The sequence below is a fragment of the Spermophilus citellus genome (genome assembly GCF_964194105.1).
Source record: "Spermophilus citellus genome assembly, chromosome: 4".
Classification (NCBI taxonomy): Eukaryota; Metazoa; Chordata; class Mammalia; order Rodentia; family Sciuridae; genus Spermophilus; species Spermophilus citellus.
Window position 1 is genome coordinate 138,100,896 of NC_138185.1, and position 16,835 is coordinate 138,117,730.

The window sequence follows — 16,835 nt, forward strand, 5'->3', positions numbered from 1 at the left end:
TTTATTACAGTTATGTCTGCTTTTTCCTGACCTTTTCTGTTCTTAGTACCTTTTCCTTATACAAAACTTTTCTCTGTCTCTTCTGAACTGGTCTGGGGCTTGAGAAATCCAGGTGTTTTTATATTCTGGGTTTTAAATGTTCTTTCTGGCTCTCTGCCTGGAGAACCCCCATCACATTTCTTTTTTGGGGGTAGAGGAGTGGAGGAGAGGTTGTACTGGGGATTGAACCGAGGAGTGCTAACCACTGAACCAATCTCCAGCCCTTTTAATTTTTTATTTTGAGACAGGGCCTCACTAGGTTGCTTAGGGCCTCACTAAGTTGCTGATGCTGGCCTCAAACTTGGGATCGTCCTGATTCTCCTGCCTCAGCCTCCCAAGTTGATGGGATTACTGATATGCACTACCACGCCTGGCTCCACTCATTTTTCAAGACCTAGTTAGATATTGCCTCTTCTGGGAAGCTTTCAAGGATAAATTAGCCATTCCCTTCTCTATTTCCATTATTGTGGACCACTTTTGCTGCATCTCACATACTGGCATCTTCTTTGCTAACCATTGTCTTCCTCTTTGTCATTCTGTTAACATTCCTGATTTTTCTTTGTATCCCCAACCTCACATCAGCCCCTGCATATCTATATGCTTCTTTAATGGGTAGGTCGGATAGATTCAGTACTACAGGGAGAAGCTCCCAGAATCATCTTTATCCCCTTACTCATACCTCCCTAGGAATGAATACCAGCTTGTCTTCACTTTAAGAATTTCATCTCTGTTCCTGCTAATGCCTGGCCAGTTTTGTTTTGTTTTGTTTTGTTTTTTGTTTTTCCCTAAAGAAGCTTCAACACAGAATGTTCAGCCCTTTACATCTTTCAAAGACGGTTTGGAGGGCTGGGGTTGTGGCTCAATGGTAGAGTGTTCGCCTAGCACATGTGAGGCCCTGGGTTCAAACCTTAGCACCACGTAAAAATAAAATTAATAAAATCTAGCTATTGTGCCCAACTACAACAACAACAACAAAATATTAAAAAAAAAAAAAAAAAAAAAAAGATGGTTTGGAGGTGGGTGTAGTGGTGCAAGCCTGTAATCCCAGGGGTTTGGGAGGCTGAGTCAGGGGAATCATGAGTTCAAAGCCAGCCTCAGCAATTTAGTGAGGCCCTAAGCAACTTAATGAGACCCTGTCCCAAGATATAAATTAATTAATTAATTAAATAAATAAATAAATAAAAGGGGGGGGGCTAAGGTTGTGGCCCAGCTTGCCTTCCATACCTGAGGCATTGGGTTCGATCCTCAGCACCACATAAAAATAAAGATATTGTGTCCACCTATAATTAAAAAATAAATATTTTTTTAAAAAAGGGGGTGCTGGGGATGTGGCTTAGTGACTAAATGCCCCTAGGTTCAATCCCTGGCACAAAAAAAAAAAAAAAAAAAAATTGATTTGAAAATTGAGGCATAGGCCATGTCTTGAGGGAATGGGGGTCCAGACAATTGTGTTTGGTTGTGTGGGAGGCTGGAGACAGGGTAGAGTTCACCTAGGTAGGGAGTGAGATAAGCTAGATATAACTGTACTGGCTGACTTAAGTAAAATCTCATGAGACTGTTATAGGCATTTGTCAAAGAAACACATTCTGGAAAGAGAATTGAGAAGGAAGTAAATTAATATGTAGATTAACTTTCCATTGTTACATAATTTTTTGTTTGAACAGTTTTGCTTCTCCATTTAAGTGAAAAACCAATTAATTATCTTATATAGTATCTCTAAAATGAACTTTAAAACACAGAACAATATTTAATATTATTCTTTTTTAAAAATTCTTTGAGATGTTGATGGATCTTTATTTTATTCGTTTATTTATATGTGATGCTGAGAATTGAATCCAGTGCCTCGAACATGATAGGCAAGCGCTCTACCACTGAGCCACAACCCCAGCCCTAATATTATTCTTTTAGAATGAAATTCATATAGCACTTTTTCAAAAACAATAGAAAAGAGAAACAAAGGAGTTATCTTTACCCAACTCACCCTATCCCTTTTTATCTTGCTTTCTTTCTGATCCTTCTCATGCTTCTCTTTCTCTTCTACTTTCCCTCCCAGATTTACAGAAAAAAAGCATATGAACTACTTTATAAGAACCCCATGATACAAAAGAAAAAAAATCTTCCACAAAATTCTCTTATATCCATAGGGCACGCCTGCTTATCCAGGTAATGGGGAAATATTCCCCGGGCAATTTTGCAGACTGAGGCCATAAGATATGGGGGAGACTGCTCCCAAGACTCATGGCCCCTTCTCCCTGTCTCTCCCTTCACTCATCTCATCTTAGAGTGAAGGCAAAGGGGGCCAGAGAAAGGTGGAGGTAAAGAGCCAACAACCCCATCCCTCTCTTATAAGTGTGTGTAGGTGCTTCCATGTGTTGGAGTGATCAAGGGGAAGGGTTAGAGCGGGGCGCTGTGGTCCATGCCTGGAATTCCAGCGACTCTGGAGGTCCAGGCTAGTTGATTTTTTTTTTTCCTCCTTTCTATGTTGGTGATGAAACTAGGATCACGAGTTCAAAGCCAGCCTCAGCAATAGCAAGGTGCTAAGCAACTCAGTAAGACCCTGTCTCTAAATAAAATAAAACATAGGGCTGGGGAGGTGGCTTAGTGGTCAAGTGCTCCTGAGTTCAATCCCTGGTACAAAAAAAAAAAAAAAGAGGAAGGGTTAGAAAGACACCCACCATCCAGTTAACCTAGGAACCTCAAAAAAAAAATGAATTATTTAATAAAAGTTTGGTTTAAAATAAAAAGGAGGGCTGGGTGTGGCTCAGTGGTGGAGTGCTTGCCTGGCATGTATGAGGCACTGGGTTCGACCCTCAGCACTGCATAAAAATAAATAAATTAAATAAAGGTATTGTGTCCATCTACAACTAAAAAATATTTAACAAAAAAGAAAAAAAGGAAATGAAGCTGAGGGAAGCACAGAGCCAAACGAGTGAAAGGGAGAAGAGACAAACGATAAAGATGACATTGCAAAAGTAAGACTATCCTGAAAGCTGTCCTTTTCCCTTCCCTTATTATTGTTTTGTTTGTTTGTTTTTGGTACCAAGGATTGAACCCAGGGGCACTCCATCACTGAGTCACATCCCCAGCCCGATTTTGTATTTTGTCTCAGCCTCACGAGCTGCTGGGATTTCAGGTGTGTGCCACCGTGCCCAGCTCATTGTTTTTTTTTTTTTTTTTGGGGGGGGGTGGGGTGGGGATGCGAGCGGTGGTATACTAGAGATTGAACTTAGGGGTTCTCAACCATGGAGCCACAGACCCAGCCCTATTTTATATTTTATTTAGAGACAGGGTCTCACTGAGTTGCTTAGTACCTCACTGTTGCTGAGGCTGGCTTTGAACTCACAATCCTCCAGCCTCAGTTTCCTGAGCCCGTGGGATTACAGGCATGCTTCCCCATGCCTGGCTTCATTGTTATTTTTTAATCGTGAAAACAGAGCTAATAGGTGAGCAGGTGGGCCAGGTGTGCATAGGTAGGTGATTGGAAAGGTGGGAGGCAGGGAGGGAGGCACATCTGCTTGCTTATGGCTCAAGGCCTGTCCAGGGAGTCATACCTGTCTCTGAGCTCAGTCAGGAGAGCCAAAAGAAAGGCTTGGGTTGTCCTGGCAAGTGAAGGTGTGGGACTGGCCATAGCCCAGCAGGTGGCAGCACACCTACAAAGGTCATGGACTTGGTGCCTGGCTCTGGAGGTGGGAGTTGAGTCAGGCACCTGCCCAGCAGGCTTTCCCTGAAGATGGGCAGATTATGGATGCCTGCTTCTGAAGGTCCTTATTTAGCACACTTGGGTGTAGAAATACTTATTGCCTTCGTCTGTGAAGCCTGGAAAGCCAGTCTGTTTAGCTTTTCCTCCAGGAGTTTGAGCAACAGTTTGTACAGAGCCAAAGTGAGGGGTGGAGGCAATAGGAAGCAGGGACAGAATCTGATTTTTTTTTACTATCCTTTCACTTACAATGACTAGGTAGGTCATGTGTGAAAGAGAATCTTGGGAGTTATGATTCCTTATTTTTATAATATGAGAAATAGTAGGATTTTTTTCTTTTCAATATAGAGAAATACCAATATGAAAACTAAAAGTGGACCATTTTAGATGGTTTTGGTGGCACATGCCTGTAATCCCAGTAGCTGGGGAGGAGGATTGTGAGTTCAAAACCAGCCTCAGCAAAAACGAGGCACTAAGCAACTCAGTGAGACCCTGTCTCTAAATAAAATACAAAACAGGGCTGGTGAAATGGCTCAGTGGTCAAATGCCCTGAGTTCAATCCCTGTTACGATTAAAAAAAAAAAAAAAAAAGGACCATAAATCACCCACTAAGGGTATTGAAAAATGATAAACCTGTTTAAGAAGGTTAAAAGACCTGTTTAAGGTTTGACAGTTTGAACCACAGAAGGGTATAAAATGATAAGTAAATATTTCCTACCCCTCCACCTTCATCCTAGCCAAAGGAGACCACCATTAAGTTCCTTATGATTGCCTTGAGAAAGAAATAAAACAGTACACATGCCCAGATATCTGTAACTTTGTGTCCCATTTGTTTTTAAATTTAAAATCCCAAAGTAATCACACTGTTCTGAACCTTACTTGTTTTACTCATATTATTCTAAAGATCTTTCTTAGCACACAGAGACGTCTGGCTATTGTAATGTTTCTGTGTGTATGCTAGGAATTGAACCCAGGGCCTTGTGAGCACTTAACCACTGAGCCACACACCTCTAGCCTATTTTATTTTGTTAAGACAGGGGCTTGTTAAGTTGCCCAGGTTGACCTCAAACTTGTGCTCCTTCTGCCTCAGCCTCCCCAGTAGCTGGGAGTGCAGGTGTGCCCCACCGTATCCAGCTTATTGTAGTGATTTAAATGGGTCTCCCTGTTGATGAAAATCTGGCTGGTTCCAGTGGGTGCCTAGTATAAACAGTGTCACAGTAAGCTTCTTGTGTATTTGTTTTGACATATCTCTACGAGTCCAAATTCCTAGGACTGGGTCAAAGGGAAAGTACATCTTAAAATTTGGCACAATTTTCCTCCAGAAAGGTTGCCCTAGCTTCCATGCCTACCAAAATTGTGTAGAGAATAGCTGTTTGCAGGTGGTTATATAGAGACCAGAATACTGTGCTTCTGCTCCTTAGGAGACCCTTTGACATAGCAGTGGTGAGATTCAGCACTAAGTGGGAAGTAGGCCTGGCTCCTCTGCTGGCAGCAGTGGCTGGCTCCCTCCATAGCCTTTGCCTCCTCAGTTGCAAATCTCCATGGTGGCTATGAAGAGGGAAGCAGCAGCCTTTCTTTTAGATGGGCATGGGGTTTCTTTTATTGTTTTATCAAGATTTCTCTCTGTCACTGTGAGAGGAGTGGATGACCACATCTTCTGACTCTTCTAGGTGAAGAAGGCATACAGGCAGAAGGCACTATCCTGTCACCCAGACAAAAATCCTGATAATCCCAGAGCAGGTGAGACTCCAGGGGCATGGGAAGGAAAAGACCCAGTTAGTCACTTGGGTGTTGTGCTAAGCTCTGCTTGGGAATGCTCTGAAGTGTAGATGCTCATGGCTTGATCTGGGCTTCACGTTAAGGCATCCAGTTAGTTGCTGATGCACTCACTCTTCCTTGCAGGTCTGCCATCTGCTGATGTCAGTTTTTCTGCCCTCCTGTGGCTAAGAAGTGTTTTTTTTGAGGGAGCATATCATTGCCAAGTCTAACTTTCTTTACTCTGTTTTCTGGGTCCTTATTTAGCTGAACTCTTCCACCAGCTCTCTCAGGCCTTGGAAGTACTGACTGATGCTGCAGCCAGGGTAAGTATCTGTATAGTTGCCATTGGTTAGAGACCGCTGCTGCTTTCAGCCTTGATCCTCTGCCCTTTGCCATGGGGCACAGTCTTTGTCTAAGCCCCAGAGAGCCAGTCTCCTACCTGTTGCCCTGATGACTCTGGGCTAGGAGGCAGGGGCTAGGGAGATTGCTGGGGCTCTGTCCTTTTTTTCTGGCTGACCTACTGCTCTGTGTTCCTTTCTCCTGTCAGGCTGCATATGACAAGGTCAGAAAAGCCAAGAAGCAGGCAGCAGAGAGGACCCAGAAACTCGATGAGAAAAGGAAGAAAGTGAAGCTTGGTAGGTGACTTTGCGGTGCTGGGTGGGCCTGGAACTTCCTTGACCATTTTCATTCACTTTCTTTACTTTTCTTCCTGGAGCTTCACTTCCAGCAATGCAAAGTCTCTTAGTCCAGGTTCTGGGCAAAATTGTTCTGAGAGGTTGGGTCCTAAAGACTCCCTTAGAAATAATAGCAATTACTAAATTTACTATTAAAGTTTAGAAACTTGCTGGAGCTGGGATTTAAACCCATACAGTTATGAGTAAAATCAGTGTTCTTATTTCTCATGGTAAGTTGGGTCTTTTTTTTATTTGTTCCAGTCTCATCTCTGCCCAGAGCTTTCACTCCTGAAATGCTCCCTCAGAAGAATTCTAAGCGGTCCAGGCTAGTTGATTTTTTTTCCCCTTTCTGGGTTGGTGATCAAACTCAGGGCCTCAGGTATGCTAGGCAAGTGCTCTACTGTCTCCCACTCCTGTGCTTGCCACGAGTCAGGGTCACTCCGCGTGAATTGCACTGGCAACAAAAAGACCACACAAACCAGAAATACCTTTTTCGGGGGTCAGGGACGGCTCTGAGACCTCATGTGACAGCTCCCATGCTAAAAGGCAAGGGGAGCAAGGAAGGCAAGAGGCAAGAGAGCGAGCGTACCCCAAAATCCTGTTTTTATTAGGGGAAAGACATTTGATAGAATATTCCACCCAAATAAGGCAACAAACAGGGGGCTGTAGTCCAGTCTCATTGGGTGATACCCAATCCCAGAGCTGCACTTCCTTACCTGCGAAGGTAAGGCCTGCTTGCTTCGCGCTGCATGGGATGCCAGTTCCACACCCCCATTACTCAAGGCTGAGGGGGGCGTGTCAGCTCCTGATCAGAGCCACCCCACACTCGACCACTGAACTAAATCTCTAGCCCTGAGCTTTGTTTTTTGAACAGCTTTTATTTTGAGGTACTCTTTACATATTGCAATATTGATTCAGTTCAACTATATGATTCAATGATTTTTATTAAATTTACCAGATTTTGCCACTATGACTAAAAATCAATTTTAGAACATTTTCATCAACCCAAGAAGATTGGTTCAGACATTTTGTTCACAGTCTTATTCCCTTCTTAGATTTTGCATATTCAGTGTTGTTTTTTTCCCCCTCTGATATTAGTATTGAATTGGGGAGGCACTCTACCACTGAACTATCTTCCATACCTTTTTTATTGTTTGTTTTGAGACAGGGTCTTGCTAAATTGCCCAGGCTAGCCTCTAACTTGTGATCCTCCTGCCTCAAAAGGCATATTCCACTGTTTCCAGCTCCGGGTGCATCCATTTCTCTACCAAAAAAAAAAAAAAAAGATGGAACGAGGCAAGGTGGCACATGCCTGTAATTCCAGCAACTTGAGAGGCTAAGACAGAAGAATCACAAGTTCAAAGCCAGCCTCAGCAATTTAGTGAGGCCCTAAGCAACTTAAAAAATGTCTCAAAAAATGAAAAGGACTGGCGATGTAGCTCAGTGGCAAATCACCCTTGGGTTCAATCCCCAGTGGGAAAAATTTATAAAAATGGGGGGAGTGTATAACTCAGTGGTTGAGTACTTGCCTAGTATATGATTTTGATTTCCCAGAACTGCAAAAATAAAATAAAAAGAGGTCCTATGTAAGTAAGTATGCAAAAAGGAAAGCACTGACTTCTAGACCTGAAAGAATGGTTTGTCATGGCATCTGGCCTGACACAGGACCACAAGCAAGTTTCTCTTGAGAGGCAGGAGGGCTCCAGGATCTGAGGTATCCTCCACCAATCTGCCCATCCCTGGAAGAGCCACTTTACCAGGTCTACAAGTAAGGCTTGGTAAAGGTGATTCAAGCGGGAGGTAAGGGAGACAATGAGAAATTGAATTCAGTGGTGGGAAATGAATCAAAGCCAAGGCAAAGTCCTGGCTATGGTGCCAAACCACAGAAATAGAGGCCAGAAACTTTATCCAAAGGCATCCCTGACTCAAGGTCCTGAGCTGCTGACATAAGTGCCCACCTGTACCCTTTTCACTGCCTGGAGAGGACCAGCTCAATTGATGTAAACTGTTTTAATTCTTCCAGACCGTTGTCACTTGATTGGATCCCATACCCCTTCTGTGCTATGACTTTCTTAGTGGAAAGTAACTTGGGAGCAAATGGGCATGGTAGGAGGGGGCAGGAATTACCGTGTGGTCTTATCAGCCCGAGCTAGGGTGATCTGAGTCAGTGCAGAAACTGCAGACCAGTGATTGGGTCATTCAACCCTTGTGCCTAGACCTGGAGGCTCGGGAGCGGCAGGCCCAGGCCCGGGGGAGTGAGGAGGAGGAAGAGAGCCAGAACACCAGGACGCTAGAGCAAGAGGTAAGCCTGTGGGCCATCTGCTGCAGGAGGAGTGGGGGGAGGAAGGATTTGGATGACTGTTGTGGTAGGGAGGCTTGCTCTTCCCACGTTCTTCTGTGGGAGATGGGTGATTTGTTCCACCCACAGGTTGCTGAGCCCTAGCGTACAGGTGGGACCTTTACAAGGTGAATCAACCTGAAATTGGATCTGCACAGAATTGTCCCCCCTCCGCCCCCTGCTCTGTAGATTGCACGCCTACGAGAAGAGGGTTCCCGACAGCTGGAGGAGCAACAAAAGCTGATCCAGGAGCAGATACGTCAGGACCGTGAGCAGAGGCTGAGAGGTGAGAATACCACCCTCTCCTGTCTCTCCTTAAGGGCAGCTCCCCCTTGCCCAGAGCAAATGGCTGTGGAGGCTTCCACTTCCTGGAACCCATGGCACCATATTCTAACATACCAGTTCTTGGGGAACTTTTTTTACTCCCCTTGGGATCTCCTGCCACATTAGTATTAGTCCCACACAGAGTAGCTCTCTTTTGGAGGAGATCACCAGGGAAGGGCCCTGGGGGACTTTGCTTCAGTGGAACTATGTGGTCTGTGTCTCTGCTTCCTGCCCCCAGCAGGTGCTCCTGACTCTTCATTTGGAAAGAGCTAACAGATGACCCTCGGGAGGTAGCCAAGTAGGCCACCCTGGGGATGGGGTTGGATGATATGCAATGTCCCCACCAGGCCCTCATTAGGTAGGGTAGGGCAGATACTGCCCTTGGTCAGAAGTAACCTTTTTTAGGTCCTCTGGCTTTTGGCTGCCTCCCCTCTGGAAGAACCTCATATTTTATCTTCCTCTTTTCCCAATATTTCTAGGAAAGGTAGAAAGTACTGAATGCAGAGGAACTCCCAAACTAAAGGTGAGCCTGGACGGGATCTGTAGGCTACCCCATAGCACCTAATCCTCACAAGAACAGATGGTTTTATGTGGTTTTAGTGGTCCGTCAGGGATATTTAGTCTCTAAGGTCACCACCACAACTGCCATATCCTTTCCATCCTTCAGCCTCCTGGAAAGCAGGACTGCCCTCAGAGCTTGCCATGGAAGGCAGCTCTCAGGCCTGATGATTGCAGGGTAGAGCATTCCCAGGCCCTCTAAAGAGAGTGACTTACAGGGTGGGAAGCATTGCTAAGGGTGAGCAGGCCACCCTGCCTCTGTTTTCACCAGGAAAACATGTTTTTGGTGGTGCTTAGAAATGAACAAGGCATCTGCTCAGACTGTCCAGCTCAGTTGTGAGTTTGGTTTTGTTCAGCCAAAGATCAATCTTTATTAATCTATCTTTTTAGCTAAAATGGAAGTGCAAGAAGGAGGATGAGTCCCAGGGTGGCTACTCCAAAGATGTCCTCCTGCATCTCTTGCAAAAGGTATACCCTGCTGATTTTCTCCCTTCCTGTCATTCAGCACATAGCTTATCCTGCACCCCAGGATTTTTTATGCCCCTGAACATCTTTGCTTTTTGTTATTCTTATTTCTTGTTTAGGCTGACCATGGGACAGCCTAAAGACTTTTCTCCAATCTATGATCTTCCTATCCCTTGGGTTGCTATGTGCCCACTCCAGCCAGGTCTCTCCTTTATTACCCATCTAGCCCTTACCTTGGAAGCATGGGCTTGGCTGAGTGTGCTGGGAGAGAGGGGGCATTTCTGGCATGAAAACCCTATCTTCATGACTGCCTTCAACTAGCTGAGGCAACTGTGCCATTATTCCAGCCTCTGTCCTTAGTCCTTTGCTCATCTCCTTTGTTGTCCTGCAGTCCTGGAAAAAAAACTTTATTTCTTTCTCATCTCTGATCTCACTTCTCTGGGCCTCTAGCAATAAGAAGTTATCCTCATGCTAACAATGCCCTAGTGGGCTCCAGGGCAGCCCAGGCTGGTCTCTGGCACGTGCTAGGCATGGCCAGCAGCCCAGTCATGCTTACTAGACACTCTTGTCTCCACAGTATGGTGAAGTTCTCAACCTGGTGCTTTCAAGTAAGAAAGCAGGCACTGCCATAGTGGAGTTTGCAACTGTCAAGGCTGCGGTGAGTCCTGCAGGGGACTTGGGGACCATTGGTGTCCCTATCATTCTAGGACAGGGACCCACTTTTATGGGCCCTCCAAGTTGGTAATCCATACTTCCAAGTGACCTCTAGGCCATCCCAGAGCCTAGACCCCCCAAGTCCTAGGGTGAATGCTCTGACTTTTAATTTCATGCCAGCTGGCTGCACACCCTCCACCCTTCACCCTTCCAGGATTTGAGCCCCAGAATTCCTTCCCACTCCTTCTCCTTACTCCCCCAAAGCAGAAGATTGATCCCCACCCTTTTCCCATGAGAAGGGTCAGAGTTTTAGCACACTATCATTTATGGTAGTTGAGGTTGCCATCATTGTTTGTGGGACTAGAATGCTGGTTCTTTCTGGAGAATAGAAAGAACAAGTTAAATGGCTATCTTGATGGATGAGACGAGGACTAGGTCTCTGTTTGGCAGGAGCTGGCTGTCCAGAATGAAGTGGGCCTGGTGGATAACCCTCTGAAGATTTCCTGGTTGGAGGGACAACCCCAGGGCATGGTGGACCCCACTCCTCCAGGACTATCAAAGGTAAAGAGCCAGGCCTCACCCAGCTGGGCCTGATCAGGGCTCAGGGACCTCTTCTTATTTGTGCTCTTCTCAGGACCTTTCCTTCCAAGTTCAGATTGGCAGAATTAAAGTGAGACTGGGAGGTTCAATCTCACTGGAGAGCTGTCACTCCCTGTTGACGCCTTTTCCTCTCTGTGGTGCTGGGGATCAAACCCAGGCCCTTCATATATGTACACTACACTCTACCACTGAGCAACACGCCCAGCCCAACACAGTATCCTTGGATCTTGCTTTCCTTCCACATCTGTCTTCTTCTGGGGCTCTAATCCTCACCCAGAGGGCACACAGGTTGCTTGGTTGTGGTTTGAAGCATTTGGAGTTTAGATGACCCAATGCTACAAGGAAGGGGCTAGTGGCTAGGATAGCTGTGTTCTTCCCCAGCTCGTCTGTTTTCTAAGCATCTTTGACTCCCTAGTCAGGGGCCAACTGTGAAGAAGCAGCGTCTCTCTAAAATAACAGTGGCCCTCTGCAGACCCTGGGGTGCCCCCACTGGTGGTAAAATGTACATCTTCCAACAGATGCTAGTCCAGTGCTGGCGGCTAGACCTCACGGCTCCACGAAGCCTTGTGTTTACCCCACCTCTGTGGCTCTCTTGTTTTCTAACCTAGTTGCAGTGCCTGGGTTTGTAGGCTTTCTAGGCACAACTGCCCCCACATGATGGGACAGATTGTTTTGGGGACAAGGTCTAGCAGCCTGGCTTTTACCTTTTTTGAAGTGATCTTGGTGCTTTTTTGGTGTGTCCATAGCTCCTCAATAGGTTAGCAGGAGTTCTGCTCACTTATTTTTCTCCATTTCTCTCTGAGGGACTAGAAATTTTATGGGTATGTCTTTCAGAATTGGACAGAGGAGGAACATGAAATGGTCTGAGCCTAACTCAAGACCCTGATTTAAAAGAGACCTCATTGGGGCTGAGGTTGTGGCTTAGTGGTATAGTGCTTGCCTAACATGTGTGAGGCCCTGGGTTCGAGTCTCAGCACTGCATATAAATAAATAAAGTAAAGGTCTATTGACAATTAAAAAATATTTAAAAAACAGAGATCTCATTGCCAGGCATAGTGGTACAGTCCTATAATTCCAGCGATTTGAGAGGCTGAAGTAGGAGGATCTCAAGTTGGAGGCCAGTCTCAGCAACTTAGTGAGGCCCGAAGCTACTTAGTGAGAGCCTGTCTCAAATTAAAAAATAAAAAGAGCCAGGGATGTGACTTCGTGGTATAGCACCTCTGGGTTCAATCTCCAATACGAGAGAGAGAGAGAGAGAGAGAGAGAGAGAGAGAGAGGGGGGGGGGGGGAAAGCGAGCACTCATTCCCTGCCTTTAAGTCTCAGCATTTCATAGTCCCAGGTAACTCCATAGATTGTATTAGAAAGAGCTTTATTCTTATCTCTGTTACAGAGGTGCCTTTCAGCTTGGCATCTCTGCACAAAAGGAAGAAAAAAAGGAGGCCCCAGATTTGGGTTATAGAGGCAGTATGTGTCCCAGTTTCTCTCTGCCTCTCTGCCACATTTGGAAAGACCTGCAGATCAGACCACATGGTCTGGGTGCTACTGGACTCAGGCCAGGACACAGGGCAGGGCAGTAGCTCAGCTGATGGCCTTGGCCTGGTTGGTAGCCCCATTGTCAGGTTTGGGCCAGCCAGAGCTCTCAGTCGTGGAGGATCTGGGAGTCCAGTGGTGTCCCTCCGTGGTTTAGTATCCCTCTTCTGGTCCAGCTTTCCTTTTCTAGAAAGGAGATCCGCCACTATTTTTGTAGCATTTCCCAAAGTTTCCCATCACTGATTGTCCTGAAAGTTCCCACAGCACCTCTTTGCAAGCTGCACCTGTGCCTTTGGCTGGCATCTCTTGGAGTACTTCTCTGGGCAGCAGGGATTGCTCTAGGCAGCTGTTTTGGCAGGCTGAATCTCTCATGTTCTTTTATCTGCTAATGATTTGTTTGGCCTTTTTCTCATATTTTGCTCAGTATCTGTACCTACCTTTCCTGCTCTGTAGCCCCTTCTTGCCATTGCAGCCCCTGGATGCATCTCCCTTCCCCGACTCATGCCACTGAGGGTTCTAGGCTACCATTCAGCAAGCAAGTCCAGTGAACCTTGGTCAAGTGATGTTAGGATTCATGCTTTGCTGTCCAGTATGGTAGTCACTAATCAAAGTGGTTGTTGAACATTTGAAATGTGATTAATGCAAATTGAATTTGCAATTTTATTTCAATTGATTTAATTTTAAATAGCTACATATAGTGAGTAGCGACCATATTGGACAAAGGCAAACCTGTCTCCCTTTTTCTCTCAGGTCTCCCCAATTTCCTTTTTAGTCTGGGTTGGATCATTTTTGACTAAACATGTCCTGTGACCTCTCTGTTGATGGTGGCTTCAGAGGAGGCTGGTTCAGGATACTGTCTGTTCTGCCCAGTCTGTGTCCTCCCATACCCTAACTCACCCCTTTGCCACCCTGTCACTTGTCTGTCCTCTGCCTGGTTCCTGTGGTTGCAGGGTGTGGCCTCTCTTTCCTGTCCTCACCAGCTTCCTCTAGGGCTCTTGCTAGAAAGTGACCCTCCAACAATCCCAGCTGGTCTTTGTCCCTCCACTCTGGGGGGACTTGAAGGTATGTTGAAAACCCAGAGGGCAGGCAGAGCCCCAGTTTCCTTTTCTTTAATTCACAACTGTACTGTCCTTCTCTGGGTTCCCAGGCTCTGCCTCCTCCAGTCACCCCAGCTCTGTCTACCCTCACCCCACTCAAAAGCTAGGCTCACTAGGAAATTGCTCCCTCAGCATCTGTAGGACTTCTTCAAGAAGTGAAATCCCCAAATCCACTTTGAAGGAGAAGAAGGGATCACAGAGGTCCAGAGCTGGTGTCTTCTGGAAGGTGGCAGTGTCTGAAAGGTCCTCCTCTGAGGACTGGTGGAAGGTGCTGGCCAGGGACAGCGCTGAGGGCAGGGTGGCCGAGTAGGCAGCAGTGTAGGTAGCTGGGGGCTCCAGGATGTTCGGACAGCTGGAGCTCTCTCGGTAGAGGCGTGGGGGCTTGGGTGGTGCCAGCAGAGTGGCCCGGGGCTGCTCATCCCCCCACAGGGGCAGACGCCGTCCATCTGGCCTCCCTTGAAGTTCCCGGATAACCTCTCTGTTGCTGTACTCCTCATGGTCACCACCCGCAGTGCTGGCCTGGCTAAGCACACTGCCCTGTCGCCGGAGTCGCCTCGGCCGTCCCAGAGTCAGCCGCTTGAAGAAGGAGGCATTGCGGAAGGAACCTTTTCTCCAGGTCTCCATGGGCTCTGGGGGACCAGTAGATAGTCTGGCACCTCAGAAGCCAGCAAACAGGTGTTCAAGAGCAGCTAGTGACCATTTAGTCCCTGCTGGAACAGCGAATGCCAAGAATCAGGGAGTCTGCCCTAGTGGGCTGGAAACAGGCCCTAGCTTTTTGGTCAGCATCTTGGATGGTGAGATGAGACCAGGAAGAGGGCACTTTTTGTCCAGGAAAGCAGAGAGCTGGGAGTTCCTGGTAGCAAGAGTTCCCACAGGGACAGGAGTGGCCTGGTTACTTGATAGGGCAATGGAAAAAAACCCAAAGGAAGAAACAGCACTTACGGAACCAGAGTGAGGGCAGCTCCGGTGGTGGTGGCAGAGATGAATCTTCTCAGCTGGGCGAGGGCAGCTGTGTGCTCCTTCCACAGGAGGCAGATGGGCCTCAACTCATCCTTTCATCGACTCCTGAGGGCTTTTGCGCCCTTCTCTAGGCCAGTGCAGCATTTGCCCTCTCACCAGCAGCTGCGGGACTCTGATTAGTGGCTTGGCTGTTTGTGCCAGTGTGTGGCAGTGGAGATGTGTTTTGTTTTCAGCTGACTCAGTCAGGTGGGAAGCCGGTTTCATGCTCTTAGGTAATTGTAGCATCCGCAGGCAGGGATTGGGGCAGCTGTGACCAACACCCCAGGGCAATGGGAAGCTTAAGATTCTTCTGGGGACTGGTCTGGGGGCAGCCCTGCATTATGTGTCACCATACTGCTTCCTTTCTCATCACAGTTCCATCACCCTGGCCCCAGCTTGCACACCTGGCTCCCCAGCCCCCAATGTGTCTGGGAGGAGCCAAGGGAGGTGGGTGTTAATTGAAAGGCAGGCCCGTGGAACAGCTGCTGGGGAAGGAAGAGAGACCTGTCGACCTGTTGCTGGTGTGGGTGACTCAGCCCTGGGGCCTGGTGACAGGCCCTCATTAGCAGAGCCTGCAGGAATGGGGGGAAGGAAGCAGAGGGTGTGTTAACAGGGAACAGCCCCATGCCTATAAAGGTCTCGGCTCCTCCCAGGGCTGGGCCTGGGGCATGCCAAGGGTGACTCTGGGTTTTCTTGGCAGAGCAACATTAACTTGGGGAGGGGAGCGTTGCCCTTCCCATGGCCTGACATCCTGTCTGGCCGCTTAGTTTCCTACTCCTCCCTCCTGGCAGCAGGAGATCAGTTGAGGGTCAGGGTGTGCTGCTCTCTCCTTCCTCTCCTGTCCTTCCCCTCTAGCCACTGGACCTTATTTGTGACCCCTCTTCTGTGGAGGGGGCTGGGTCAATTGCGACTGCTAGGAATTGTCAGCAGTGCCCCAGGGGTTTGGCTAGGTTGGAGACTCTCCTAGGGCAGTGGGAGGGGGACAGGGCAGAATATTTCTCTGACATGACACCCCTGACTCCACACCAGCTGACCAGGGCCAGGCAGCTTAACTCCAGCCACTCCCTCCTTATCCTCGGGTCACTGACCACCGTACTTTCCTCTTTGTCTATTCCATGTGAGTGCACCAGTGTGGAGAACCCCAGAACAGGGCTCTACAGCTTTCTGGCATGGATAGGACACCTCATTTGCAACCCTTTGTCTCTGTGTTAGTTTAGGTGGGCTTCACACTTGTCTAAGCAGCTAGTGGAGTCTGAATGGTCTCTCAGCTTTGGCTGCACTGAGGGAGGAAATGATCTAATTCTAATTCATATTGCAGACCTTATCAGGACCTGGGGCTGACAGCTCAGGGCTCTGCTATAGCACTGCCTCTCCACCCGCAGCCTCAACCCACTGAGGTGGTTGTTTATTATTCTTTTGGTTATTAAAATATAGCCCTCCTTAATCCCCTGTAGAGTGCTAGCAAAATCATAAAAGCGGGCCACAGGCCCTGCCCTTCAGCCCTGCTGTGTATTTTTAGGCAGCAAATGGTCTCCTTGTGCTCACTTCCATAGTGGGGTTGTTTGAGGCTGTGTGGAGGGCAGGGCTCCCTTCTCCTGTGTCCTCAGCAGGAGCCTACCATAGGGAAGCCAGGCAGCTGGCTGGTGGCAGCTTTGGTCTGTTCTCAGCATAGCCAGGTAGATCCCTGCACTTGGGGCAGCTTCCTTCATTGGAACCTGTGTGAGGCAGAAGCCATGGGGTAGAGGGAAGGAGTGGCAGATAAAGGCTGAGAGGAAATGGAGACAGGGCCTGGTGAGAGAATGGGGAAGTGATTCGCTGGAAAGAGTGCACAGAGCTGACTGCAGATGTGATGGAGCTGGTTAAAGAGAGGCTGGCAGGAGGTAATGGTCTAGATGGGCCAAAAGGGAGCCAGCTGAGAGCCAGTCTAGAGCACAAAGCCAGCAACATTCTGAAGGAACATGGATGAGTAGATATTCCAGAAGGATGTTCCAATGTCCTTCCCTTCTTGACCCTTAAAAGTGCAGCTCTGTCTAGGCCCCTTAAGTCTATAGTCTGTGGGGGCCGTGCCCTGCTGGCCCTGACCACTCCTTGTCTCCTCTGT

At 47.6% G+C, this 16,835-nt stretch overlaps 2 protein-coding genes across 3 annotated transcripts in view; one reads left to right on the plus strand and one right to left on the minus strand.

Moving 5' to 3' along the window:
• The window catches only part of DNAJC17 (DnaJ heat shock protein family (Hsp40) member C17), a 37,137-nt gene that overhangs the window by 20,103 nt on the left and 199 nt on the right, over window positions 1–16,835 (plus strand). Inside the window, exons 2-11 of one of the 2 annotated variants that reach the window (XM_081292993.1) lie at window positions 5,407–5,476; window positions 5,759–5,817; window positions 6,042–6,129; window positions 8,385–8,470; window positions 8,696–8,792; window positions 9,310–9,353; window positions 9,779–9,856; window positions 10,431–10,511; window positions 10,958–11,068; window positions 16,053–16,835. In XM_081292993.1, the coding sequence (XP_081149119.1) occupies window positions 5,407–5,476; window positions 5,759–5,817; window positions 6,042–6,129; window positions 8,385–8,470; window positions 8,696–8,792; window positions 9,310–9,353; window positions 9,779–9,856; window positions 10,431–10,511; window positions 10,958–11,068; window positions 16,053–16,130 (792 nt within the window). In that variant the 3' untranslated portion in view covers window positions 16,131–16,835. The remainder of the gene's footprint in view (window positions 1–5,406; window positions 5,477–5,758; window positions 5,818–6,041; window positions 6,130–8,384; window positions 8,471–8,695; window positions 8,793–9,309; window positions 9,354–9,778; window positions 9,857–10,430; window positions 10,512–10,957; window positions 11,069–16,052) is intronic. The other variant, XM_081292992.1, reaches the window with a different exon arrangement.
• Window positions 12,409–16,069, minus strand: LOC308648368 (uncharacterized protein C15orf62, mitochondrial). Its single transcript, XM_081292994.1, has 2 exons — window positions 14,678–16,069; window positions 12,409–14,442 (listed from the first exon to the last, which is right to left on the minus strand). The coding sequence occupies exon 2, from the start codon at window positions 14,357–14,359 to the stop codon at window positions 13,832–13,834; it is 528 nt and encodes a 175-aa protein (XP_081149120.1). The 5' UTR covers window positions 14,360–14,442; window positions 14,678–16,069; the 3' UTR covers window positions 12,409–13,831.